The following is a 23751-nucleotide window of genomic DNA, read 5'->3' on the forward strand; positions in this document are numbered from 1 at the left end:
GCCAGGCCATGGAAGCAACCTAGATGGCCATCAACAGGTGAATGAATAAGAAGATGTGGTCATATTATACAATGGCCTATTACTCAGCCATAAAAAGGAATGAATTTGAGTCAGCTGAATTGAGATGATGAACCTAGAGCCTGTTATACAGAGTGAAGTAGGTCAAAGAGACAAACAAATACTGTATATTAATGTATATATATATAATCTTGCATATATATATATATAAGAAAAATTGAAGGATGTGCACTCAGTTTCCAGAGAGAACACCAAAATTGCAACTGGTTGCTGAACAACCATCAACAGGAGGATGTTGGAACCCACCAAAAAAAGATACCCCATGTCCAAGGACAAAGGAGAAGCCACAATAAGACAGTAGAGAGGGTGCAATCATGTTTAAAATCAAACCTCATACCCGCCAAAGACTCTTGGAGGTCCCAGACAAAACCTTGTGTGCACCAGGACCCAGGGAAAGAAGCAGTGATCGCACAGGAGACTAAGCCAGACCTGCCTGTTAGTGTCTGAGGGTCCCCTGTGGAAGCATGGGTCAGCAGTGGCCAGTCTCGGGGACAGGGGCACTGGCAGCAGCAGTCCTGGGAGGCATGGCATGTGGCATAAATCCTCTTGGAGGAGGTTGCCATCAACCTTACCAAAGAGCCAATGGGTGGGCGATCTATAAACTGGAGAACAATTATACCAAAGAAGTTCTTGCACTGTTATGAAAGCTCCAGGCCCTACAACAGACTTCCCCAACCTGGGGATTCAGCAAAGAGACTGAATATTCCCAGGGAATTTGCAGGTCAATGGGATTTGATTACAGAACTTCCACAGAACAGGGAAAACAAACTCTTGGAGGGCAGAGACAAAACCTTGTGTGTACCAGGACTCAAGAGAAATGAACAGTGACCCCACGAGAGACTCAGCCAGACTTGCCTGTGAGAGTCTGGGAGTCTCCAGCAGAGGCGTGGGTCGACAGCGGCTGGCCTCAGGATCGGGGCATTGGCAGCAGTAGTCCTGGGAGGTGCAGCATGCTGGCATAAGTCCTCTTGGAAGAGGTCGCCATTACCCCTACCATAGAGCCTAGAGCCTGCCATCGAGCCTATAGCCAACCATAGAGACTGCAGACTCTAGGACTGGGCTGTCTCAGGCCAAACCACAGAGAAGGAGCACAGCCTCAGATCAGCAGAAAATTGCATTGAAGATTTACTGAGCATCACCTTACCCACCAGAGCAAGATCCAGTTTTCCCCACAAGTCCCTCCCATCAGGAAGCTTGCACAAGCCTTTTGCCCTCATCAGAGGGGCAGACAGAATGAAAACCACAATCACGGAAAACTAACCAAAATGATCACATGGACCACAGCCTCCTTGGGTAACTCAATGAAACAATGAATCAGGCCATGTTGGGCCACCCAAGACAGATAGGTCATGGTACAGAGATCTGATAAAATGTGGTCCACTGGAGAAGGGAATGGCAAACCACTTCAGCATTCTTGCCTTGAAAACCCCTTGGACAGTATGAAAAGGCAAAAAAGATATGACACTGAAGGATGAGACCCCACCCCCCAGGTCTGTAGGAGTCCAGTGTGCTACTGGAGGAGAGTGGAGAAATATCTCCAGGAGGAATGAAGAGGCTGAGCAAAAGCAAAAATGACACCCAGGTGTGGATGTGTCCGTAAAGTCCGATGCTGTAAAGAACAATATTGCATAGGAACCTGGAATGTTAGGTCCATGAATCAAGGTAAATTGGAAGTGGTCAAACAGGAGATGGCAAGAGTGAACATCAACTTGTTAGGAATCAGTGAACTAAAATGGACGGAATGGTCGAATTTAATTCAGATGACCATTATATCTACTATTGTGGGCAAGAATTTCTTAGAAGAAATGCCATGTGAACAGAATGAAGGCAAAACCACGTGATCATCTTGATTCAGAAAGAGCATTTGATGTAATCTAGTACCCTTTTTCAGAGAAGGTGATGGCACCCCACTCCAGTACTCTTGCCTGGAGAATCCCATGGCTGGAGGAGTCTGGTGGGCTGCAGTCCATGGGGTCGCTAAGAGTTGGATACGACTGAGCGACTTCCCTTTCACTTTTCACTTTCATGCATTGGAGAAGGAAATGGCAACCCACTCCAGTGTTCTTGCCTGGAGAATCCCAGGGACAGGGGAGCCTGGTGGGCTGCCGTCTATGAGGTCACACAGAGTCGGACACGACTGAAGTGACTTAGCAGAAGTAGCAGCAGTACCCTTTTCATGATACAAACACTCAACAGATTAGGAATAGAAGACAATCTCCTTAACCCAATACAGGGAAGTTATGAAAAACTCACGACTAGCATCATGTACTCAATGGTGAAAGACTAAAAGCTCTCCCTCTAAGATCAGGAAGAAGACAAGGGTACCCACTCTCATTGCTCATACTCAACATAGTATTGGAAGTGCTAGCCAGAGCAATTAGGCAAGAAAAAGAAAGAAAAGGCATCCAAATTGGAAAGCAAAAAGCAAAAACATTTCTATTCACAGATGACTTCATCTCATATATAGAAAACTCTAAAGAATCTACACAAACTCTCACAGCTAATGAAAAAAGTAATCAAATTTGCAGGAGACAGGATCAAAACACAAAAATCAATTGTACTTCTACACATAGTGAACAATTTGAAAAGGAATGAAATGATTTCATTTATAGTAGCATCAAAAGAGTAAAATACTTAGGAATGCCTTAACCAAAGATGCATGAGGCTCATTCATTGAAAACTATAAAACACGGCTGAAAAATTAAGGAAGACCTAAACAAATGGAAAAATCCCATGTTCATGGACTAGAAGACAATAGTGTTAAGATGGCAATACTTCTCAAACTAATATACAGATTCAATGCAATCTCCATTAAAATTCAAAAAACCTTCTTTTGCAGAAATGAAAAAATAACCCTAAAATTCATATGGAATTGTAAGGGATTCTCCAAAAGCCAAAACAAGCAAAGCCAAAGCAATTGTAAAATAAAAATAAAGTTGGAGAACTTATACTTCCCAACTCTAAAGCATACTATAAAACTATAGAAATCAAAATAGTGTTGTATTGGAAGAATGGTAGACCTACGGAATAGAACTGAAAGTCCAGAAATAAACCCAGACATCCGTGGACAACTGATTTTTAACCAGGGTGCCAAGACTATTCAATAGGGGAGAGACTAGTCTTTTGAACAGATGGTGCTGAAATACTTGGTTTCCCACATGCAAAAGAATTTAGCTGGCTTGACACTTAACTTCTCACTATATACAAAAATTCACTAAAAATAGATCAAAGACCTAAATGTAAGAAGTAAAACTATAAAACTCTTAGGAGAAAACATAAGTGTAAAACTTCATAACTGTAGATTAGGCAATGTTTACTTTGATGTGATATCTAAATAGGTAAATTGAATGTCATCAAAATTTAAAACTTCTGTACATCAAAGGACCCTGTCATAAAAGTGAAAAGACAATCTATAAAGGGAGAAGATATTTGAAAATTATATTTCTGATAAGTGTCTAGTGTTAGATATTGCAAAACTAATACAATTATGTAAAGTTTAAAAATAAAATAAAATTTAAAATAAATAAATAAATAAAGAACTCCAACAACTCAACAATAGAAACATAAACAACCCAATTAAAAACTGGGCAAAGGACTTGCATAGACATTTCTCCAAAGAAGACACTCAGATGTTCAACAATCCCATGAAAAGATGCTCAACAATCCCATGAAAAGATGCTCAACATCATTAGTTATAAGGGATGTGCAAATAAAAATTACAATGAGACATCACTTCAGATCTACTGGGAGGGCTAAAGGAGAAAAAAATAAAGAATAACAAACATTGGCAATAATGTGGAGAAACTGGAACCCTCTTGTGTTGCTGGTGGGAGAGCAAATGGTGAGGTTGCTGTGGAAAAAGAGTTTGGTAATTCCACAAAACACAGAATTACTATGCAATTCTACTTCTAGGAATATACCCAGAAGAATTGAAAAACAGGTATTCAGATACTTGAAATATCAGCATTATTCACAACAGAGAATAAAAGGCTTGAAACAACCTAATTGTCCATCAACAGATGATTGGATAAATAAAATGTGATCCATCTGTACAATGGAATATAATTCAGCCATAAAAAGGAATACAGTACCAAAACATACTACGGGTGGATGCATCTTGAAAACATTATGCTCAGTGAAAGAAGCCTCTCTCCCTCTTTCTCTTTTTCTCTCTCCCTCTTTCTCTTTTTCTCTCTCCCTCCCTCTTTCCTCACTTGCTGGAGGGCCCAGCCACTGCATTTAAGCGAACCCAGGTCATGTGCAGAAGCAGCAGGGGCCACCAGTCATGTAAGAGAGATGAGGATCAGCTCGTCTCTCTGTCTCTTGTTACCAGAGACCAGCCCTGCCTACTGCATCTCCCCACACTGCAGATGTTGGGACCGACAACACATGATTATTATTGTTTAAACTCCTATGTCTTGTACAAATTTGCTCTTCCCCAAGAGTTAACCAACACCCAGCCTGCCAGATCTTCCTCTTCTTCCCGGGCTCCAGGACCCTGGATAACTTCTGCTGTGTGCCTCTCTGATCCCCAACCCTCACCCTTTTTTTGTGTTTTCTGTTTGTTTTTGTATTTTCTCTCTAAGACCTGCCTGAAGTCCTGGCTTCTTCAGGAAAACTGCAGTGGTTAATCCTGTCCCTGTGAAACTGTGTAACTGTTTTTTGGGAAAGGGGAAGCAGGAGGAATCTCTGTGTGATCCTATACCCTTCCCGAACTCCAGGAGCACCCTCCAGAGTGGGTGAGCATTGGAAAGGACCCACACAGGCGATCCCTATAGTAACGAGCACTGCCCCCTGACTGGAAGTGCTGTTCCTATGCTTAAGCACAGGTGAGAAACAGAGGCAGAAAGGAAATGAACTGGCTTGTGCCCACTCCCACTGAGGGGGAAGCTGGTTTGAGCCCTGCTGCACCCACATCCCTGGGCTGCCGCCTCTGCCTGGCTAGCCATGATGGGTACCACCTGTACCTTTGTCCAGCACAGGGCCAAAGATGGCCAGGCTGTTGTTGATGGTGGTGCAATTCCAACGGCGGCCACGGAACTGGTGTTGGCACTCCTGGATGCTGATTTTGATGCCCTCTGCCACGCTGGGCATGATCTCCACGTAGTTCCTGCAGAAACGCAGCTGCTTGGGTACTAAGCCTGGGATGCTGGCGCAGAGGATGGGCTGTGTCCCCAGGGATGAGTACTGGGGCCCAACAGCCAGGGACCTGGGGGAGGAGGACAAGGAGGCCTGGTTAGTAGGGGAAGTGCCCTTCTGGCCCATGAACCGGGAGCAGGAGTCAGGCCTGTCCTAGGGTGAACTTTCTTTGGAGGATGAACACAGGCCCTTCCCTTGGGCAAGATGTGTTTCTACCATGCAGGAAGCCTGTCCCTGTCCTGTACCTGACACTTAGCACGAAACATCGTGATGTGCACGTGGATTGACAGAAAAGAAATCAAGGAAGTGGTGGAGGCTTCCCTGCTTCTCTGCACAACCGCAGGGGTCCTGGCTCCAATGGTGTGGAGATAGCAGCACCCTGAAACAGTTCAGGAACACAGAGAACAGAACTCAAGGATACAGATGATGCTGAGTCAGTACAGGGGCTGCCCAGAGGAGGTGCTGCTGGGTCTGTGGCAGGAGGACAATCACTTCTAGAGCAGTGTGAGATAGGGCATGTTGTTGTTCAGTAGCTAAGTCACGTCCAGCTCAGGGACTGCAGCATACCGGGCTCCCCTGTCCTTCACTATCTCCTGGAGTTGCTCAAGTTCATGTCCATTGAGTCAATGAGGCTATCTAACCATCTTATCATCTGCCATCCTCTTCTACGCCTATCCTCAATTTTTCCCAGCCTCAGGGTCTTTTCCAGTGAGTCAGCTCTTTGCGTCAGGTGGCCAAAGTATTGGAGCTTCAGCATCAGTCCTTCCAATGAATATTTATGGTTGATTTCCTTTAGGATTGACTGCTTTGAGCTCCTTGCGGTCCAAGGGACTCTCAAGAGTCTTCTCCAGCACCACAACTTGAAGGCATCAATTCTTCAGTGCTCAGCTTTTTTTATGGTCCAACTCTCACATCTGTACATGACTGCTGGAAAAACCATAGCTTTGACTATACGGACTGTTATCAACAAGGTGACGTCTTTGTTCTTTAATATGCTGTCTAGGTGTCATAGCTTTCCTTTCAAGGAGCAAGTGTCTTTCAATTTCATGGCTGCAGTCCCTGTCCGCAGTAATTTTGGAGCCCAAGAAAGGAAAATCTGTCACTGCTTCCACTTTCCCCCTTCTGTATGCCATGAAGTGATGGGACCAGATGCCATGATCTTAGTTTTTTGAATGTTGAATTTCAAGCCAGTTTTTTCACTCTCCTCTTTCATCTTCATCAAGAGGCTCTTTAGTTCCTCTCTGCTTTCTGCCGTTAGAGTGGAGTTAGAGATGGGGCACCCTGAAGGAGGGCATGGCAACCCACTCCAGTATTCTTGCTTGGAGAATCCCATGGACAGAGCAGCCTGGTGGGCTACAGTCCATGGGGTCACCAAGAGTCAGACATGACTGAAGCGACTTAGCACACACACACACACACACACACACAGATGGGGCACAGCAGTGGGTAAATAAATCATATAGGTGAAAATCACTACTGAACTCATGCCCACCATTCCAGCAGGCTTTTGGCTATTTACTCAGCAGATATAAAAGCTTATGTACACAATAAGATGTGCTCAAGAATATTCACAGGGCTGTGATCATCAGAGAAAAACTTGGAAACCACCAAAGGAGGCATCCACAGAAGCATGGATGAACAGTGTTGACTCTTGCAGAGGAATGCTACATGGAAATAGGAGTGGTCTGCTGCTGCAAAGGTCAGGGATCTCCCTGGCAGCGAGCTTAAGAGAGACCTGATACAGTGTGGGTGACCACGAATCCTCTGATGGAGACCAAGGCCCAGCAACACCGTGGATAGATACAGAAATCAGGATAGTTTCCTCATTCTCAGGGGAGGTCTGGCCTGACCGAAAGGCGGCATGAGAAAATGTATCTCAGGCTGTGCTTTGCCAAATGGTTCCCACTCACCACATGTGCCAATTTAATTTAAGCAAAATGACAAAAAATGAGAGAAAAGTTTGGTTTCTTAGTCACACTAGCTAGACATGACCTGTGGTTACCATGTTGGATGGTTAGATATAAGAACATTTTGGTCCCTGTGGAAAGTTCTACTGGACTACTAGGGTCTGGGGTGAAGGAAGTGCTCTGTGTTTGATGGGGCTGTTGGTTACACACATGTTTATGTGTCGCAACTGATTGAAATGTAGTCATGTTACTATTCGTGATTGTTGTTCAGTCACTCAGTTGTGTCAGACTCTCTGCAACCCCATGGACTGAAGCATGTCAGGCTTGCTTGTCCTTCACTATCTCCTGGAGTTTGCTCAAACTCATGTCCATTGAGTCAATGGTGCCATCCAACCATCTCATCCTCTGTCATCCCCTTCTCCTCCTGCCCTCAATCTTTCTCAGCATCAGGGTCTTTTCCAATGAGTCAGCTCTTTGCATCAGGTGGCCAAAGTATTGGAGCTTCAGCTTCAGCATCAGTCCTTCCAATGAATATTCAGGGTTGATTTCCTTTAGGGTGGACAGGTTTGATTACCCCTTGATTTCAGAGGAAGAACCATCTGGCTCTTTCCAGGGCAGAGGGAATGAGCTTCCCCAGCCCCATGGTGACACGCTGTTGTATCTGCCCAGTTGGATGGATAACCCATGATTCTGTCATCTGTGGGAGCATCTGTGTTTGTAGGGTGATGGGCTCTTGTCAGTAGAGCTCTGCTTGGCTCCTGTGTCTCAATGCTTCCTTCACCCCTGGGTGGAAGCTCCATGTGAATGACTGTGTGGCCACTGCTACTTTTTGGGGCCATCTGTTGAAGCCTGCCTCCCATCAACCACGGATATCACAAAGGCTCTTCAGGGTCTCTCAGAAAGGGCCATGAGAATGGTAGGAGAAGACCAATGCACGGGAGGCCCTGTGGACCTAGGAGGACCACTGGGTGTGGGGTGGCTCTGTGCTTTCTTCCTTGGTCTCCAGAGATCTGCTCACTCTCTGGGCAGTACAGGTGTTGCCCGTGCTCACCCGGCCTTTAGCCACAGCGCTCTCTCCTCCTCCAAGTGTCCCATCTCCTCCTCCCACTGGGGTTTCTGCTGTGGTGTGGCCCAGACCCCTCTGCCTGGCAAGATGGTCCCTGCTTATCTGGTAGGTTTCTCTGGTCGGATTCAGGTGGAAATGTCTGTTTCCCTTTCCTTTATTTGGTGGCTGACTTTGTGAACATTTCAGCTGGACCCACAGAGTTTCCTCTTGTTCAGCATCTGCTCTCTCCTGGAGGGTTAGGCATGCCTAAGAACATGGGACAGAGGCTTCTGTGTTCCTCAGCAAGCCGCACACCTGTACTATGATGCTTTCAGTAAATCCCACTCTGAGTCTAACCCAGATCCATCCTTCTGTGGTGAGAATGAGAGGAAACAGGAATCACCGTTTCTCAGAGAAACAAACCTACCCTCTGGAAATACAAATCAGACCCTAACATCTTTCCCTCTTTGTCTCCAAAATCTCCAGAGGCCGCCTTGCCTCAAGGCACACAACCCTGCCCTTCAGCACCCAGAGACGCTTCATTGGATGACTCGGAGAGAACACCTCCTCATTGCACAGTCCTGTGAGATCTGTCCTGTGAGATCTGTCCAGCTCCATCCTCTCACACTCTGCCAGCCCCCTGCTTCTGCCGCACCAGGCTCTGGCACAGTTCCTGTCTCTACCCATCTCTCCGTCAATGTGGGAATTTGTCCCACGAATCTTTGTGGCCACAGTTCAGCTCAGTTCAGTCACTCAGTCGTGTCTGACTCTTTGCGACCCCATGGACTGCAGCACGCCAGGCCTCCCTGTCCATCACCAACTCCCAGAGTTTACTCAAACTCATGTCCATGGAGTCAGTGATGCCATCCAACCATCTCATCCTCTGTCATCCCCTTCTCCTCCCGCCTTCAATCTTTCCCAGCATCAGGGTCTTTTCAAATGAGTCAGTTCTTCGTATCAGATGGCCCAAGTATTGGAGTTTGAGCTTCAGCATCAGTCCTTCCAATGAACATTCAGGGCTGATTTCCTTTAGGATGGACTGGTTGGACCTCCTTGCAGTCCAAGGGACTCTCAAGAGTCTTCTCCAACACCACAGTTCAAAGGCATCAATTCTTCGGCACTCAGCTTTCTTTATAGTCAAACTCTCACATCCATACACGACTACGGGGAAAATCATAGCCTTGACTAGACGGACCTTTGTTGGCAAAGTAATGTCTCTGCTTTTTAATATCCTGTCTAGGTTGTTCATAGCTTTTCTTCCAAGGAGTAAGCATCTTTTTATTTCGTGGCTGCAGTCACCATCTGCAGTGATTTTGGAGCCCAAAAAGATAAAGTCTGCCACTGTTTCCAGTGTTTCCCCACCTATTTGCCATGAAGTGATGGGACCAGATGCCATGATCTTAATATTTTCTGAATATTGAGCTTTAAGCCAACTTTTTCACTCTTCTCTTTCACTTTCATCAAGAGGCTCTTTAGTTCCTCTTCACTTTCTGCCATAAGGGTGGTGTCATTTGCATATCTGAGGTTATTGATATTTCTCCCGGCAATCTTGATTCCAGCTTGTGCTTCATCCAGCCCAGCGTTTCTCATGATGTACTCTGCATAGAAGTTAAATAAGCAGGGTGACAATATACAGCCTTGACGTACTCCTTTTCCTATTTGGAAGCAGTCTGTTTCTATGTCCAGTTCTAACTGTTGCTTCCTGACCTGCATACAGATTTCTCAAGAGGCAGACAAGGTGGTCTGGTATTCCCATTTCTTTGAGAATTTTCCAGTTTGTGGTGACCCGTATAGTCAAAGGCTTTGGCATAGTCAATAAAGCAGAAATAGATGTTTTTCTGTAACTCTCTTGCTTTTTCAATAATCCAACGGGTATTGGCAATTTGATCTCTGGTTCCTCTGCCTTTTCTAAAACCAATTTGAATATTTGGAAGTTCACGGTTCACATATTGTTGAAGCCTGGCTTGAAGAATTTTGAGAATTACCTTATTAGCATGTGAATGAGTACAATTGTGTGGTAGTTTGAGTATTCTTTGGCATTGCCTTTCTTTGGGACTGGAATGAAAACTGACCTTTTCCAGTCCTGTGGCCACTGCTGATTTTTCCAAATTTGCTGGCATATTGAGTGCAGTACTTTCATAGCATCATCTTTTAGGATTTGAAATAGCTCAACTGGAATTCCATCACCTCCACTAGCTTTGTTCATAGTGATCCTTCCTAAAGCCCACTTGACTTCACATTGCAGGATGTCTGGCTCTAGGTGAGTGATCATATCATTGTGATTATCTGGGTCATGAAGATCTTTTTTGTATAGTTACTCTGTGTATTCTTGAAGGAGAATATCCCACGTGGGGTAGGAGATACCCCATGCCCAAGGGCAAAGAAGAAGCCCCAGCAAGATGGTAGGAGGGGCGAATTCATCTTTAGAATCAAACCCCATTCCCATCAGAGACGCTCAGAGGGCTCAAACAAACCTTGTGTGCACCAGGACCCAGGGACCCCACAGAGACTGAGACAGAACTCTGTGTCCACACAGAGTCCCTTTTATCCCCCACAATGCCCCTGCCATCCTGTGTGAGCATCACCATCTATACCTCCCCACTGCAGCACTTATGCAGTCCTATATTCAGTTAGCTGGCTGAGGAGAGGGCAACTTCTTGAAGTCCTGAACACAGGGTTTCCCAAGTTTGGTATCCTCTCATCCTGTGCCCATTCTGCCCACTGTTTCTGGGCAACCTCTATCCTGGGCAACCTCTATCCTGGGCTTGCTCTTCCTTCCTGATCAAGTGCATCTCTTACGAGTTAAAACCTATCTTTCCCTGGGGAATGTCCACGACACCATGCATCCACGGGCTCAAGTGGAGCTGAGCCTTCTTTTCATGGGTGGCCATCTCTAGCGCCCCCATTTCTAGGGAAAACCTGAAGCCTCCAAACCAGACTCCGGGTCTCCTGGGTCCCTCTCACATCTGTGCCCTAATATCTGACACGCCCCCCTGGGTGCAGTCTCCATCCTGTACATCCTCATGCCAAAACCCAGCCATGACCTCACAGCACATATCACAGACATCCCCATGGCCCTGCCTGAGTCTGTATTCCTGGAGTGGCATTCCAACTGTGGGGCTGGCTTGTTCCCTCACTTCTTCCTTCATTACCTGCAGAGCGTATTGAATCCTGGGTGCCTGAGGCCTGACCCTCCCCAGCTTTCTCCCACACCCACCCCAAGGTCTGGGACCACAAGGTTTTCAGAAAGGGCAGCCCTCTTCTCTCACCCAGCTGTGAGGTCTCTCCTCTCTAGGCAGTATTCTGTGGTCTGAGCCTCGCTGTCCTGCACCCTGTCCTGCACAGACGGCTCTGAGCGGAGACTGCAGGGGCTCCGGTTTGTCTCTCTGGGACCCCTGTGCTGACCGAGGTGTTTGGCTTCCTGATGGACCAGCATGGGCCGGACGCACAGATGGGAGGATGGGGGAAGCTGGCACTTGGACTGAGAGGTGGCATGCAGGCCAGGGTCAGCAGTCTCTGCTCTCGAAGGCCCCCAGTGGGCAGGGTGAGGACTTCAGGGGGGAGAGGATGGGCTAGCTCTGCCCAGTCCAGGCTGAGTTCAGATGTCCAGGATGGGTTGGTGAGGGTCAGCGGGTGAGGTAGACTGCATCTAACCTGCATGCCCTCTGCCACGCTCCGTCTGAGATTTTGCAGATAACCTGCCACTTCCCTGGTGGCTAAGGTGGTAAAGAATCCACCAGCAATGCAGGAGACCTGGGTTCAAGTCCTGGATTGGGAAGATCCCCCAGAGAAGGGAATGTCAACCCACTCCAGTGTTCTTGCCTGGAGACCCATGGACAGAGGAGCCTGGTGAGCTAGAGTCCATGGGATTGCAAAGAGTCAGACATGACTGAGCAACTAACGGTTCCCTTCACTTCCCACTTATAAATCAGAGGGCGAAACTCCTCGGACCTTGGTTCTCTTTCAGAACATTGTCACCTCCACCACCTCCCCGACTTACTTCAGCCAATATCTGTGCCTTCTCACCCACTGAGACATCCCTGTCCTGGCCCCGGTGACCACTCTGCCTATACCGGCATATGTGGCTGGCTCTGACTGCTCCTGGCTCAGGTTGACCATCCGTTTCCACCGAGTGGTACCTCTCACAGTGACCCTGGCACCCCACTCCAGTATTCTTGCCTGGAAAATCCCATGGATGGAGGAGCCTGGTAGGCTACAGTCCATGGGGTTGCAAAAAGTTGGACACAGCTGAGTGACTCCACTTTCTTTTACTTTATCTTTGGTTGTGCTGGGTCTTCATTGTTCTGAGTGGGCTTTCTCTAGTTGCAGCAAGTGGGGGCTATTGTCTAGTTACAGCACGTGGGTTTCTCACTGCAGTGGCTTCTCTTGCTGCAGAGCATGGGCTCCGGGGTGAGCAGGCTTCCTTAGCTGTGGCTCGTGAGCTCTAGAGTGCTGGCTCAGGAGTTGTGGGGCAACAGTCTATCTGCCCCGCAGCACGTGGGATCCTCCCGGACCAGGGATTGAACTGGTGTCGCCTGCATTGCAAGGTGGATTTTTAACCACTGGACCACCAGGGATTTTTTAAGCAGGAACGAGCTGTCACTCCAGGCGAGGCTGCCCTGATCAGCTCTGGCTCTTCCACTCTGATTCAGAATGTTTTGCACCCATGTGTTCCACATTTTGACGCTCCACATGGGATGTGATTTGCAAACAAGTGTTGAACTCTAGTTAATGATGAGCCAAAGTCTTCCAGAGAAGGCAATGGCACCCCACTGCAGTACTCCTGCCTGGAAAATCCCATGGATGGAGGAGCCTGGTGGGCTGCAGTCCATGGGGTCACTATGGAGAAGGCAATGGCACCCCACTCCAGTACTCTTGCCTGGAAAATCCCATGGATGGAGGAGCCTGGTGGGCTGCAGTCCATGGGGTCGCTAGGAGTCGGACGCGGCTGAGCGACTTCACTTTCACTTTTCACTTTCGTGCATTGGAGAAGGAAATGGCAACCCACTCCAGTGTTCTTGCCTGGAGAATCCCAGGGACGGGGGAGCCTGGTGGGCTGGCATCTATGGGGTCGCACAGAGTTGGACACGACTGAAGCGACTTAGCAGCAGCAGCAGCAGCCAAAGTCTTCAGGGAAAGAGTGGATTGAGGTCACATAAAAACACGCAGTGAATAGGTGGGTGAATAGAACGGATGGTGAGGTATGGAATACACTGGGTCAAGCGAAATGTGCTTTGTGCGTACATAGACGCTCTTTATTCAAGTCCTGCATCTTTTTGGATGTTTGAATGCTTCCTGATGGAACATTAGGGTAGGGTTTGCCCTTCGTGGCTCTGGTCTTTGAGCCTTTCTGAAGGGGGCTGTCTCCTGAGGTTCGTGGGGTTCTCTCCTTCTCTTCTGTTGCTGGCAGCCAGGCTCAAACCGGAGAAGGGATGAAGAGGGTCTGTCTGAAGGAAAATCCACTCAATTGATTTCTGAGTGGATTTCTTTTTACTGGCTGAATGTACTTGGAGACTCAGAACAAGTGGAAAAACAAAGGGCCACTTAATTCAGACAGAAAAAGAAAAGCAGACTCTGTCTGTCCTCACCAGTCCCAAGGTGCTTGTCCCCCTGCCAGATGCCAGATGCCGGGGCTCACTGTGGGTGGGGGCTGAGCTGCCTATCCCCAGAACCCCACAGCCTGTACCCACCTGGGCCCTCCCCACCTCTCCCCATCCTGCCAGGGGAAAGCAGAGTGGGGCTCCCGAGTTCACGGCTTCTCCCCAGGCTCGTCCCAAGGTTGCGGTGCTGGGTTAGCGTCCCCTGCCCCTGCCTTCTCCGGGCCATCTTCCCATTCAGGTCCCATATTACCAGTCCCCAAGCAAGGCCAGAGTACTGGCAGCCAGCTCCCAGCCCAGAGGCCACGCCCCTGTTCTGGCCTCCACCAATCCCAGCTGGATCCCTCTTCCACCCACACTAAACCTGATGGCCCCTTAAGTTCCTTGAATTATTTCCAGAAAGGTTCCTCTGTCCCAGAGCTGGGCAACCAAGAGAATCCTGGTGATGCAGACCCTGCCCACATAGGGCAGAAAGTTGGGGGGTCCTGTCAGACATGGGAGGACTCTGTGTGTGGGAGAAATGGGGCAGAGAAAGGTCACAGGGGCCCAACTGATGTCACTGAATTTTGGGTGAGCCTTCAAGGATAAATTGGTTCATAAAAACTTAAATTGAATATCCAAAGTGTATTCACTAACCTTACTGTGGTAATCGTTTTGCAATATATACATCATTATTTCATGGACAGACATCAGATAATTGCATTGTACACCTTAACCTTCAGTTCAGTTCCGTTCAGTGGCTCAGTCGTGTCCGACTCTTTGCGACCCCATGAATCGCAGCACGCCAGGCCTCCCTGTCCATCACCAACTCCTGGAGTTCACTCAGACTCACGTCCAGCGAGTCAGTGATGCCATCCAGCCATCTCATCCTCTGTCGTCCCCTTCTCCTCCTGCCCCCAATCCCTCCCAGCATCAGAGTCTTTTCCAATGAGTCAACTCTTCACATGAGGTGGCCAAAGTATTGGAGTTTCAGCTTTAGCATCATTCCTTCCAAAGAAATCCCAGGGCTGATCTCCTTCAGAATGGACTGGTTGGATCTCCTTGCAGTCCAAGGGACTCTCAAGAGTCTTCTCCAATGCCACAGTTCAAAAGCATCAATTCTTCAGCGCTCAGCCTTCTTCACAGTCCAACTCTCACATCCATACATGACCACTGGAAAAACCATAGCCTTGACTAGACGAACCTTTGTTGGCAAAGTAATGTCTCTGCTTTTCAGTATGCTATCTAGGTTGGTCATAACTTTTCTTAACATAACTTTTCTTTTCATTATGTAGCCTTAACCTTACACAATGTTATATGTCAACTGTATCTCCATAAAGCTGGAATAAAACTCCAAACTGGACATGTGCTATCTTCTCAACACTCCCAAGATTCAAATTTCTAATCTGAGGAGGAGGTAGGTACCCTCAGTCAGTTAATACTTGGAAGATGAAGATTTGTAACTCCTTCCTCCCATAATCTTCTGGGAGGAGGTGGAAGGTGCATTGACCTGGGGCTGGGGGCTGGACAGGTTGGTGGGGAGCAGCATCCACCAGGACTCTGGGCCCCAGACCCCGGAACAACCATGCGCTGTCCCGTTTAAGGGTCTCTCCAGGAACTAGAGACAGCTTAGTGGGAGAGGGGATGCTGTAAACTGAGAAGTGCTGCTACTGTAGGGTGCCACCACCTCGGTGCTCTGTGCTCCCCAAACTCTCAGAGCACACAGAATGCAATAACACCAAATGCAGCCAGGACTCCTGCGTCAGATCCTGGAGTAGAGAAGGATGTTCACGGAGAGACTGCCGAAGTCAGCCTGTGTTTGGCTGTGCACTAGCAAGGTCTCCATCCTGATAAACGGATTATGTGAGATGTGAGCACTTGGAGAAGGAGGTTTGGCCTGTAGAAACTCTCTGCTCTATAGTTAAGTCATCATCCCAGACCCAGGTGGAGAAGAAAGCAACAGTTATAAGCAAACAAGCAGACTGACATCGGGTTACAACAACAGGGAACAAGCTTGTGGTTCAGGACCATGAGTTTCTTTACTGAGTCTACATGGTGGGCTGAGGGCTCGACTCCATTTTGTAATCTCTGCACCAACTGCCATCATCCTCTGAGACAAAAGTGCCTGCTTTCCCCTGGTGATAGCATCCCAGAAAACCACAAAGGCTGTTGCAGTTGGTCATCTCCATTCATAACTGAAGGTGAGTTTGACTGCAGTTAGTGGTGGGGACAAATAAAGATATCATTTTCTTGTCCCGGGGGACTGGCACCCAGAGGGAAATGGCCCAGTAGCATTTGGGAAGGGACATGTGATTTGAGCTTCCCCGGTGGTGTTAGTGGTAAAGACCCTGTCTGCAAACACAGGAGATGTAAGAGACATGGGTTCGATCCCTGGGTCAGGAAGATCCCCTGGAGCGGGGCATGGCAACCCACTCCAGTATTCTTGCCTGAAGAGTCCCCTGGACAGAGGAGCCTGGTGGGCGATGGTCCATAGGGTCACAAAGGGTTGGACATGAATGAAGCCACTTGGCACACACACATGTGGTTTGAGGGGATGGGACAGAGAACGGCTGTGCATACCTTGAAGGAGGTGGTTGCTCTCCTGCTCTCCTACCCAGCAAGTCCAGATTCTCACAAGGCCTCAAGAGTACCCACCTTCCTGTCTGGGACTGTGAATACAGACAGAGTACACTTGCTATATCTGCCAGACATGCAGTGGAAAGCAGACACAAATCAGGGCCACCAATCTGGGTTAATCTAACCACAGTATGCTTTCAAAGCAGAGCCTTCACCTGGTAGCAGAAGTCAGAGACATCAACAGCCTCTGAAGCTGTTGCTGGCTCTGAGATGAAGGTGCTGCATTCCGAGACCATAAAGTAGCCTCGAGGAGCTGAGAACCACCCTGGCAGACAGCTGCAAGAACATGGAGACCGCAAGGACCAGAATTTGACAGCTGGGAGAAAATTTGTTGCCAGATTGGCCAACACTTTGATTTTGGCCTCTAGACACCATGAGCAGGAAACCCAGGCAAACCACCAAGATCTCTGACCTGCAGAGCTGTGAACTAACGCACAGGTGCTGTGTGAAGCCGTAACTCTGGTCATTTGTTACTCAGCAAAGACTAAATATTCCCCATCTGTCCTCTGCTCATGCTGGCTCTTTTCTCTTGCCCTCAAAGCTGCTCAGGCCAGGAGGAACAGAACTTCACAGGGAGGCGGCCCCTCCAGGTTCAAGCCACCGCCGCCTTCAAGGGCTGGTCACCACAACCTTTAGACAGCTCTTCCCTTCCTCCCCCTCCTCTGCCTCTGTCCCGAGCACCACCCCTCCTCAGGGACCCACCACCACTCTCCTGGAGGCTGGTTACTTCTTTACAAGCCCCTGGAATCTTTTCTTCCTCCATAAGCCGAGCTGCTTATCTGGCCCACCTGCCCCACCAGCATCACCTGTGTGGTCCTGCGCCTGGCCCTGCACCTGGCCCTGCCTACTATATGAGTCTCTCCAACCTATGCAACCTGGTCAGTGGAATCCCAGGGAATCTCCTGGACCAAGAAGCTGGGGGTAGAGAAAGACACCTGACCAACATCAATGAGTTAACTTAGCAGGATGGGGTTATGGCACGTTGGTTTCCCCTTTCCAGTATGCTATTATGCTCTTAAAACATTAAATACCAGTACATACAAGATAACATTTATGAACAGTTATCTTGGTGAGCGTGGGCCACCACAACAAGGAGCATAGATTGAGGGGCTGAAACAGCGAACATTCATTTCTCACAGTCCTCAGGTGAGGCTGTGGACGTGATGGGGTTCTGGTGAGGGGCTCTGGGTTCACAGCTGGCCAGCTCCTTGCTGTGCCCTCATACGGCAGACAGAGAACTCTGATGTCTTATCTTCTTCTTTTAAGGAAACTATTCTCATCATGGGGACTCCACCTTCATGACCTTAGCTAACCCCAATTACCTCCCAGAGGCCCCACCTCCTAATACCATCACACTGAGGGGTTGGAGGATCAACGTATAAATCTGGGGGAACATGAACATGCAGTTTATGACAGAGAGTAAGGTAAATGTCATGTTTATGAACAAACCCCACACAGAAACCACTAAACCCAAAGACACAGAACACTGTGGGGCTCCTGCATTTGATATGACACTGTTTCTAGCATGAAACTGTCACTGAGGGGCAACGTGTGTGGTGGCTCCCATCTGCCCCCTGGCTGGTCCACGCTGCCTGTTGTGTGGCCTTTGCACCCTGGTTTCCCAGCCAACACACTAGGCAGCTGGAGGCAGAGCGGGGCACTCTGAGGGTGGCCCTGGGCTGGCAGCACGTGTGCCAGGGAACTTGTCAGACGTGCAAGCTCCCCGGCAGCACTGCCCCAGACTTGCTGAATCAGAACCTCGGGGCCAGTGCCCTGCTTTGACAGGCCCTTCAGGGGCTTCTGTCTCTTGCTCGCATTTGAAAACCACTGATTCTGGGGTCACTGAAGGTGAGCCTGACTTTGAGTCCCAGGACTTTGAGTCCAGGGAGCCTCCTGAGGCTTCAAGTCCAAACCCTTTGGTTTGGCAGTCAAAGTTTCCTTTGATTTTTGCTTCTAAATCCCAAGGCTTCCAGCAACTTCTGGCGCTGTTCTCTGAGAACATGAGTTCCATTATAGTGGCAGGGGAGAGCACGCTCAGCCAGGCTTAGGAGTGGGGCCAGGAAGTGTGCCCCGCCCTCCAGGGCCCCATCTGTCTCCATGGGGCTGGCCACTTGCTTCTCTCCAGCCTAGTATCACAGAGCCCACCATAGGCGAGATCACTGGGAGCCAGACCTCAACTCTCATCGGGGGTGGTGAGGATCCTAAAAAGAGCCAAGTGGTGACAGAAGAAGGAAGTAACGATGGTGAACATTCCTGAAGTGCTGTGGTGGGAAGGATGATGTTGAGGCAGGGCACTGACCACCCATTTCCAAACCCAGTTCAGTCCAGTTTAGTCGCTCTGTCATGTCCGGCTCTTTGAGACCCTGTGGACTGCAGCACACAAGGCCTCCCTGTCCATCACCAACTCCCGGAGTTTACTCAAATTCATGTCCATTGAGCTGGTGATGCCATCCAACCATCTCATCCTCTGTCGTCCCCTTCTGTTCCTGCCTTCAATCTTTCCCAGTGTTGGGGTCTTTTCCAATGAGTCAACTCTTCACATCAGGTGGCCAAAGTACTGGAGTTTCAGCTTCAGCATCAGTCCTTCCAATGAATATTCAGGACTGATTTCCTTTAGGATGGACTGGTTGGATCTCCTTGATATCCAAGGGACTCTCAAGAGTCTTCTCCAACACCACAGTTCAAAAGCATCAATTCTTCAGCGCTCAGCTTTCTTTATAGTCCAACTCTCACATCCATACATGACTACTGGAAAAACCATAGCATTGACTAGATGGACCTTTGTTGGCAAAGTAATGTCTCTGCTTTTTAATATCCTATCTAAGTTGGTCATAACTTTTCTTCCAAGTAGTAAGTGTCTTTTTATCTTATGGCTGCAGTCACCATCTGCAGTGATTTTGGAGCCCAGAAAAATAAAGTCAGCCACTGTTTCCACTGTTTCCCCATCTATTTCCCATGAAGTGATGGGACCGGATGCCATGATCTTTGTTTTCTGAATGTTGAGCTTTAAGCCAACTTTTTCACTCTCCTCTTTCACTTTCATCAAGAGGCTTTTTAGTTCCTCTTCACTTTCTGCCATAAGGGTGGTGTCATCTGCATATCTGAGGTTATTGATATTTCTCCCGGCAATCTTGATTCCAGCTTGTGCTTCATCCAGCCCAGCATTTCTCATGATGTACTCTGCATATAAGTTAAATAAGCAGGGTGACAATATAGAGCCTTGACGTACTCCTTTTCCTATTTGGAACCAGTCTGTTGTTCCATGTCCAGTTCTAACTGTTGCTTCCTGACTTGCATATAGGTTTCTCAAGAGGCAGGTCAGGTGGTCTGGTATTCCCATCTCTTTCAGAATTTTCCAAACCCAGAGGAGGCAAACTCAGGGTCTTGCTGAGAGGGGCTCTTTGGAGGGGTCACAAGCATGGACAAGGTCTCATTAATCTCCCAGGAACCCACTCTGAGTTCTTACCTGGGTGTCTGGGGCTTCAGGTTAATTTTTCAGTCTCCCCGTCATTTACCCTCTGGCCCGTGTATCTAGGTCATTATGAGGTCCTGACCTTGTCTGGCGCGATCTCTTCCTCCTCACAGCCATTGCCGGCGCAGGATATTCTAGCCAATGATGACTTCAGGTGTCAACGGCCCTGCCCTGATGGACAAAAACTGTGTCCTGTGGCCCCAGGGGAAAGCCAAGCAGGAGTGGGTGCGCTGCCCTCCTCCTGGGAGGCAGCAGGGCACGAGGGCCCCGCTAGCCTCCCTGCGCCCATTTCCTTCACCCGGCACCTGGCCACCGTGATTCACCCGTGAGGAATCTGTTCCATTCCCCTTCTTACTGCCAGCCCTGAAGTGCAGCTTGGCAACCCAGGAAGTGCCCGCATCCCCGCTGTCAGCCACCCCCCGGCTGGGAGCTGGAATCTTAAATGCCCAGCTGGATGTCACATCTGCTGTCCCAAAGGCCCCTCAAAATCAGACTGTCCCAAACTGAATGCGTCCCTTCTCCGCAGATATGGGGAGGATCCCTCTCTGAGGCCTGAGCCTTTACCCTAGGTTCCAGCTCTGGAGAGATTCTCCTTGCAGGGCCATCCATACAGCAGAAAGGGGCAATGGCCAGGCAAGGAGATCACAGCGCACCCACACCACAAGCCCGAGCAGCTGCTAGCACCACCGCTGAGAAGGTCCCACAATCACAAAACGTTTAGTGGAAGATGGTAAGCCTTAAAAAACAGAACACAGTCTTCTCTGCACACTGTTATTATGACCATGAAAAATGTGTAAGCGAAATGAGAAGAACCTAAAGTGAGGAAAAGCCTGTATTAAGTTGGTAAGATGAAGAGCTTGTTTTCCAGGGTTTTGTGAATGCTATTATTTGGTTAATTTTTAGTAATAATTTGTTTGCGGGTGAGGGCATCATTTTCAACCCAGAGCACACACTTGTGCAGTTTGCAAAGTGGCCCCTAGACTCCAGTTCCAGCCTACGGCTGGGGCCACATGAGCCACGCCTGTCGCTGAAAAGCACCAGTGGTTTTTCTCCCTCTGCCCCTGTTCGCTCCTGTTGAGGACTGCACAGTTTCACTGTTGAAAGGCCAGGCGCCTTGCCAGACGGTCTTACTCAAGACACAGGAGAGGCACTGGCTGTGGCACGTAGGGGAAGGAGGCCACTCAGGACCCCGTCTGCACCAGCTTTGCTCCCCTGGGCTGATGGCCTTCACTCAAGCAGAGTTTACTGTAAATGTGCGGCGAGACCCATGGACAGAAGCCACGTCTCATGGACAGAGGCTGAGGGCAAGGGCAGGACCTGGAGCAGAGCCCCTCTGCCCGCTGTCCCTGCCTGGGTCCTTTGGGGGTGGACCCTCAACCAGAGCGCCTAAATCCTTGTGACAACTCAGAATGGAGTCACAGGCTCTCAGGTCTCTAGAGTTCTGGTTTGATTTCTTTTTGCAAGATCAGCAAACACAGGGTACCTGTGCACTGTGGGCACAGCTCTGCCCTTGCCAGGGCTGTGTGCTTAGAGCTGAGGCCTCACAGCAGTTCTCAAAGAGAGAAGGGCTCTGTGGGGAGGAGGGCTTGGCTGGGTTTAGGGGAAAGGATGTGATCACCACCTCCTGTTATTCACTGAATGAACTGTTCTTGCCCTTCTTTCCTGGGCCTCAGTTTCTCCATCTGTCCAAGAAGGTGGTGGGGCACATTCTATCAGAGACTCCTGGAGGGGAAGTGAGTCATAGGCTTGGCAGGTTCATCCGCCCCTTGGGGGGTGGGTGGGGCACATTCTATCCACACGTCACCCAGGGTCACCTCTCCAGGAAGTGCACCGGGCTCTCAGTGCTCCTAGCCGCCCTCTCTGTACCCGGCTGAAGCTTGCCACTCCACCTGCCCAGCCTCCCACATGTGGGCCACAAGAGGCCACCCCCAGAGAGCACGGCCACACTTTCTTTTGTCCTTCGAGGGCACAGATCTCTGCTCATTCCTCATCTGGGGGCCCCTGTTGCCCACTCTGCCTGTAGGGCCTCTGCGGAGGAGGACCGTGGTTGGTCCCATGGACCTTCCTCGTAACACATGAGGATTCCAGAGTGACTGTCCCATTTTAAACTGCTGTCTTCTAAGGTCAGGGCCTCTCCATGACTGGCCCAGGTCCCTATCCTCAGCCTGGAGGCCTTGAGTATGGGCTGGTTGCCTTGTGGGTTGATGGCTACCCAGCTTGATGGGTAGGCTCTGTCCTTTCTGGATGGAGCTGTTCAGGAGGCTCATAGGACCCAGACTCCCCCAAGGGTGCTCATTTGCCCCAAGGCGTTCCAGATTTTGCCTTCTCTCCCTACCCACTATGACATCTCCCAGAGGGACCCACATGCCTCCTTCCTCTCTCTCTCACCTGGAAGACCCCTCCCTAGCAGCTGGAGCACTTTCGGCAATGGGAGGGCCTATGAGGAGGGGTGTCCCGGGACCTGGATCCCTGGTGTCGGGGGCCACCTCTTCCCAGCTCCTGGGCTGCTGTGGCCCTGCCTGCAGCCCTCCCAGCACCCTCTCCTGCCCCACCGGGCCGAGCCGGGATTACTGACACATACTTCGCGCAAGTCCCAGCAGGCGGGCAGAGGCTCCCGTGCCCGCGGCCATGCATTTGCCCGCTTCCCTGGGCGGCAGCAGCACGTTTTGTCGGGGAAGGAATGTGGAAGCACCAAAGTGTGAGACACCTCCAGGGTGTCACCTGGAGAGACTGGGAGGAAGACCGAGGCAGAGCTGGCCTGGTACATGGCGGGAACCCAGCCCCAGAGCCAGGGGTTCAGTTGAGGGGGTTGTAAAAACAGTCAACTATGTTTTCATGTCCCCAGGCACAGACCCAATACAGTTTCTGTTTTTCATAGGAAATATTCCACCCATTTATTCCTTCATTCACTTGTTCAACAAAGTCTTATCTAACAGCTACGAGGGGTGAAGGGCCAAGGTTGTGGGGAAGGATAACACATACCCCGTAGGATCTCGCAGCCTGGTGATATAGGTGCCATTCTTATGACAATGCCACAAAGCGGGGTGGGGGTGGGGACAGGTTTCACAGGGATCAGGCAGCCTGGCCAGAGTCAGAGCCTTATTCTCCACATGTTACCCTACAGCATCCATCCCAGTCTGCCGAGGAGTCATGGTCAGATCTGGGATAAGCTGAGCAAGGCTGGAGGAAGTGAGATGGGATGCAGGGCACTAGGAGGGGCGGGCACGCTGTCGGGGTGTGGGGGGGCAAAGGCATGCCAGGGTGGGCTCATTGATCACTGTGTAACTGTGAACTATCCCAGCTGCGCCTAGCAGAGTTTAGGGAACTTACCAGGAGGACTTCAGGGCTGAGCTGGGAGGGGAGGGGGAGGAGCTGGGTCTTGTAAACCTTGGATTCTCAGCCGCTGTAGTGTCTGTGGGAAGCCCCCGCCCCCACCCCCAACCAAGGCAGGCTGTTCCTTCCTCAGCCTCTTCTTCTGCCCCTTCATGGATGGGCAGCTCACTACCACCACTCTCAGATCCAGGAAGCCTTTCCTATACTGAACCAAAATCTGCCTTCTGGCTACCTATAGCCTCTGCTCCCAGGGTTTGCTGGAGCCACACAGAAGTCCAGTCCTCCTTGCCCAGCAGCTTCTCACACACCAAACTGCAGTGGGGTGTTCCCCCAACACTTCTCAACAACAGGAGGCTCCAGTTCTTCGATTGCACTTGAAAGGGGTAAATACAAACTCTAAAACTTGGCTCAAAAATGCAAATGACAAGTGTTAGGTGATGGAGCCTCAAGGGGAATGATCCTTGACCTGGGCATGGCAGAAGCTGCCTGTTGTGGGGGCTTCAGCTTCTCAAACTAGCTACAGAACTTGGGTTTGGGGTTTTTAAATTCCTAATCCATTATTAT

General features: G+C 49.5%; 1 protein-coding gene across 2 annotated transcripts in view; it reads right to left on the minus strand.

Annotated features, from left to right (window-relative positions):
* WNT3A (Wnt family member 3A) overlaps nucleotides 1–23751 on the minus strand; it is a 72677-nt gene that overhangs the window by 43764 nt on the left and 5162 nt on the right. For both annotated transcript variants that reach the window (XM_086408020.1, XM_086408021.1), the window contains exon 2: nucleotides 5046–5287. In XM_086408020.1, coding sequence (XP_086264146.1) covers nucleotides 5046–5287 — 242 coding nt within the window. The remainder of the gene's footprint in view (nucleotides 1–5045; nucleotides 5288–23751) is intronic.

The sequence above is a fragment of the Bos grunniens genome, chromosome 7 (genome assembly GCF_055505025.1).
Source record: "Bos grunniens cultivar Pamir isolate PY7600 chromosome 7, Bosgru_T2T1.0, whole genome shotgun sequence".
Taxonomy (NCBI): Eukaryota; Metazoa; Chordata; class Mammalia; order Artiodactyla; family Bovidae; genus Bos; species Bos grunniens.